The sequence below is a fragment of the Lolium rigidum genome, chromosome 4, assembly GCF_022539505.1.
Source record: "Lolium rigidum isolate FL_2022 chromosome 4, APGP_CSIRO_Lrig_0.1, whole genome shotgun sequence".
Lineage (NCBI taxonomy): Eukaryota > Viridiplantae > Streptophyta > Magnoliopsida > Poales > Poaceae > Lolium > Lolium rigidum.
Window position 1 is genome coordinate 236,854,552 of NC_061511.1, and position 4,836 is coordinate 236,859,387.

The 4,836-nt window shown below is 44.8% G+C and overlaps 1 protein-coding gene across 1 annotated transcript; it reads left to right on the top strand.

Moving 5' to 3' along the window:
- Nucleotides 1–934: 934 nt before the first annotated feature.
- LOC124649906 (receptor-like protein EIX1) lies at nt 935–4,263 on the top strand. The gene has a single exon (XM_047189476.1). It carries the CDS (start codon nt 935–937, stop codon nt 3,998–4,000), a length of 3,066 nt encoding a protein of 1,021 aa, XP_047045432.1. The 3' UTR covers nt 4,001–4,263.
- Nucleotides 4,264–4,836: the final 573 nt, after the last annotated feature.

Sequence of the window (4,836 nt, forward strand, 5' to 3'; positions counted from 1 at the left end):
CTCGTAGAAACTTTCTTCCTACTATGCTAGTGGTGCAATAAATTGATGCAGACTACCAAACGCGTCCTAGGTGACAAACTGGAGCATCCAAACCCCATCTCGACATAATTCATTGCAAACGGAAAAAGAAGCCGAGGCCATGCGCGCTACGAAATTAACGAACGTGCGGCAATCTCCTTGCCGATCTCGTGCGCTCGTTTGACCGACGTATGCATCCACCGGCCGGGTTCCATGTGGTAGGACGAGGTGCTCGGTAAGTTGGCCCTCCGCGGCGGGTATGATGGCAGGTTCAGAACCTCACCGAGCTCCCGCGCAGGTGGGTGAAGCTCCAGGACTTGGCCGTGTGGTGCTGCACACCATCTCCGGCCGGGCAAGTTTTCCACTGTCTGTTGATTTATGTTATGTTGTACAATTGCACCATCTCCTGTGAATTATTTCTAACTGACGTACTGGTGGAAAAAGGTGCGAGTGATATACTGGCGTCTTCCAGTTCCAGGCCAGTCAACAAGAGCGCGATTGGCAGCCAGTCACACATGCCCATCTCAGCTAGTGCGTGACCCACCTCAAGCTTTCTTATGCGTTTGTGCGTGACGACAATATACGGCGCAGACTCTAGCATATTTCCGAGTTCTTTCCTATTCCAAGGTTTTCTTATGCGTTTGTGCGAGTCAGAGGCCCTCGGCGATCAGGACATCACGTTGATCAACGTCTTCTCAGTCAACAAGAGACAGTGAAAGGCACGATTGGCCCAAAAATACGAGCGTGACCCATCCAAATATGTGTTAGCCAATAGCCCCCCACCCACACGACACGGCATCCATAATTTCTCCTTTTGACAGTTCATCACTCGGTACAAACTCACAGTCCATCATGTGCTCGTTGGGCATCCCCTCCATACCCTGCGCGCACAAGCCTACTATCCCAGCACAACGCCATGGCTGCGGTGAGCTTCCTCTTCCTACTCATCCTAGCTACAGCCTCCTCCGTCGGCAGCGCGAGAGAAACATCCAACGGAAGCTGCATCCCGGCCGAGAGGGCCGCGCTGCTCTCCTTCAAGGCTGGCATCACGAGGGACCCGGCGAATCGCCTTGTCTCGTGGCGGCAAGGACATCATGACTGCTGCCTCTGGAGCGGCGTCACTTGCAGCGGCAGGACAGGCCACGTCGTCATGCTCGACCTCCGCAACCCTGAGATCGTCTCGCTGCGCGGAAAGGTATCTCTGTCGTTGCTTGCTCTGAGACGTCTCAGGTATCTAGATCTCAGCATGAATACTGCTCTCGGAGGTGCAATGGCTATGCCGGGATTTCTGGGCTCTCTCCAGAGTTTGACGTATCTCAACCTCTCCAACATGGGTTTCAATGGTATAATACCTCCTCAGCTAGGCAACCTCTCCAAACTGGTACAACTTGACATAGGAAATGGGTACAGCCCCAATCATCTATACTCAAAGGACATATCGTGGTTAGCACGTCTCCAGTCGCTAGAGCATCTTAATATGGCCTCTGTCAACCTCAGCAGAGTCGATGACTGGTTCCATGCGGTCAACGCCCTTCCCAATTTGGGTGTACTGGTTCTCAATTATTGCAGCCTTAATATGACTAATGCACCGTCATCACTTCTACACCACAACCTTACAGTTCTTGAGAAGCTTGACTTATCTGGTAACCCTTTAAACAGTCTGGCTGCACCCAATTGGTTCTGGGATTTAATTAGCCTCAAGAGTCTAAACTTAGAGGGATGTGATTTATCAGGAACGTTTCCTGACGAGTTGGGAAACTTGACCTTGTTAGAGAACTTTGATATATCAGATAACAATATCAACGGGATGATGCCAGGAACACTGCAAAATATGTGCAATCTAATCTCTCTAGATCTCAGCGGCAACAACATCAGCGGGGACATAAGAGAGGTGATAGACAGTATACCCAGCTGTTCATGGAAGAATTTGCAAGTGCTGATTCTGGCATATGCCAACATCTCTGGCATGACATTACAGTTTGTGTCAAATCTAAGTAGCTTAAGCATGCTTGTGGTTAGTGACAACCAGTTGAGCGGTTCAGTGCCCATGGAGATTGGTATGCTAACAAATTTGAGTTACATCGACCTTTCAAACAACAACTTGAGTGGTTCATTGCCTACGGAGATTGGCATGCTTACAAAGTTGACTTACTTAGACCTTTCAAGCAACAACTTGAGTGGTTCATTGCCCGTGGAGATTGGCGTGCTTACAAAGTTAACTGACTTATTCCTTTCAAACAACAACTTGAGTGGTGTGATATCAGAAGATCATTTTGCTGGTTTGGTGAATTTAAAAAACATTGACCTGTCTCCTAGTAATTTGGAATTCGTTATTGACTCTCACTGGGTACCTCCATTCAACTTGGAAATGGCATGGTTTTCATCTTGTTATTTGGGTCCCAAGTTTCCTAAATGGCTTAGATGGCAGAAGGGAATTGACACACTCGATATTTCGGACACAGGCCTAGTTGGTAGGATCCCCAATTGGTTTTGGACAACCTTTTCCAAGGCTTCTTCTTTGGACATATCGTCGAACCAACTTACCGGCAAGTTACCACCCAGTCTTGAGTTCATGTCAGTGATTGTGCTTTCAATGCAGTCAAATTTATTGACCGGTTTGATACCCAAGTTATCAAGAACAGTTGAGGTATTAGACATATCCAGAAATTTCTTAAATGGATTTGTGCAAAATTTCCGAGCTCCACAATTAGAGGTTGCAGTTTTGTTTTCCAATTCTATAACCGGTACTATTCCAACGTCAATTTGCGGATTGCAAAAGCTGCGGGTCTTGGATCTTTCAAACAATCTGCTTTCAAAGGAACTTCCTGATTGTGGTAGAAGAGAGGTAGAACAATGGATTCCATCTAACAACAACTCTCCAAGAGTTAATTCCACGAGTTCTTTCAGTTTGAAAATCACTACACTCCTTCTACGCAACAACAGTCTTTCAAGTGGCTTTCCTTTGTTTCTACGTCATTGTGCAAGTCTTATGTTCCTCGATCTAGCTCAAAACAAATTCACTGGGGATTTACCTAGATGGATTAGCGAAGCCATGCCTAGTTTGGTTATGCTACGGTTAAGATCGAACAACTTTTCTGGTCATATTCCAATTGAATTAACATCACTCCAGGCTGTACGTATTCTAGATCTATCCAATAATAAATTTTCTGGGGCCATACCGCAATATCTAGAAAACTTGAAAGGTCTGACTGGCAATGCTACAGATAGTTATGAAAATCCTTTTGAGAATCTTTTTGAAGAAGTATACGGTGATGGGATTGTATTCACTATTATAGGATCTTATAGTGATAGCTTCTCGGTGGTGATAAAGGGACAAGTTCTTGAGTATAGGGAGAATACTCTATATTTGATGACCCTTGATTTATCTTGCAACAGTTTAACCGGTAAAATCCCAAATGAAATAAGCTCCCTTGCCGGTCTCATAAATTTGAATTTATCATCAAACTTGTTGAGTGGAAATATACCACATAAGATTGGCAACCTTCGATCACTGGAGTCTCTTGACCTCTCAAAGAACACACTTGGTGGTGGAATTCCTCAGAGCTTGACAAATTTGACATACTTAAGCTATCTAAACTTGTCATACAACAATCTGTCAGGAAGAATACCCTCAGGACGTCAACTAGACATCCTGAAGGCAGATGATCCAGCTTCTATGTACATTGGTAATCCTGGTCTTTGTGGAGATCCGGTTGCAAGGCAATGTTCTGGTTCTCCTAGAGATCCTCCAACTAGTGAAGATTCAGCAAGATGGTCTGGAGATGTTTTGTTTCAAATGGATTTCCTTCTAGGATCAATTGTTGGTTTTGTGGTGGGCACATGGACGGTGTTTTGTGGACTTCTCTTCATGAAGAGGTGGAGGTATGCTTATTTCGGGCAACTCGACCAGCTATATGACAGGTTGTATGTCATTTCCGTTGTTACTTGGCGGAAATGGTTCATGAACACGGACGCCAATTAATCAAGAACTACAGGAGTGGTTGTTCCTTACAAAGACGTTGATGCTTGAATAAAGCGGATGAACAACTTATTGCTATAGTAACGTCAAACACTTTGTCATTGACATTATTGTAAGCAAATATATTTTGTAGCACCTGTGGTAGCTGTGTATGCCTTACAGTTTCCTCTCTCGTAAACTAAATGTATCTGTTTATCATATACTCACTATGGACTAATATTTGTAATTGTTTGTATTTCTAAACGTTTGTTTTGGACCATGAGATATATGAGTTGATTTTTTGCTGGTGTGGTTTTGTTACTTTTGCATGGGTGAAATCGATTGATGTTGAGAACCAACCTCGGGTTGGGTGGTTAGGAGGGTGGTTGTACCCCCAGCCCACCAGAGTTCAAACCCCAGGTTTGACATATGTGTGTCTCATAAAGGCGGAATATTCATTCAGTGGGAGGCGACGTTCCCGTCGACAGCGAGGCGTCTGTGGTGACTTCGTCAATTTCAAGATCCAATCTGCCGGCTCAGTCTTTCGGAGGTGCTCATAGAGGTAGGGTGTGCGTGTGTGCGTTCATAGGGGTGAGTGTATGCGCGTGTATGTGAGCGTCTGCGTTGTACTGTGTTTCTCAAAAAAAAAATCGATTGATGTTGCTGGTGTGATTTCTATTCCACCACCGTTAATCCATGCTACAGTGATTTTAATCTCATTTGTTCTGCATCGTGATTTATATATGTGCTTCACCGTTCAGAGTAGCATTTACTTTCTTCTTGCTCCTTGTAGCTGGTACTAGAACAGCAAGCTGATGCAAGCACAACGGATATATTTATAAATTAGCCATGAAGTATAG

Bases quoted from the DNA above. Each gene is read 5' to 3' on its own strand.
- LOC124649906 (XM_047189476.1), top strand. From the start codon at position 935: ATGGCTGCGGTGAGCTTCCTCTTCCTACTCATCCTAGCTACAGCCTCC.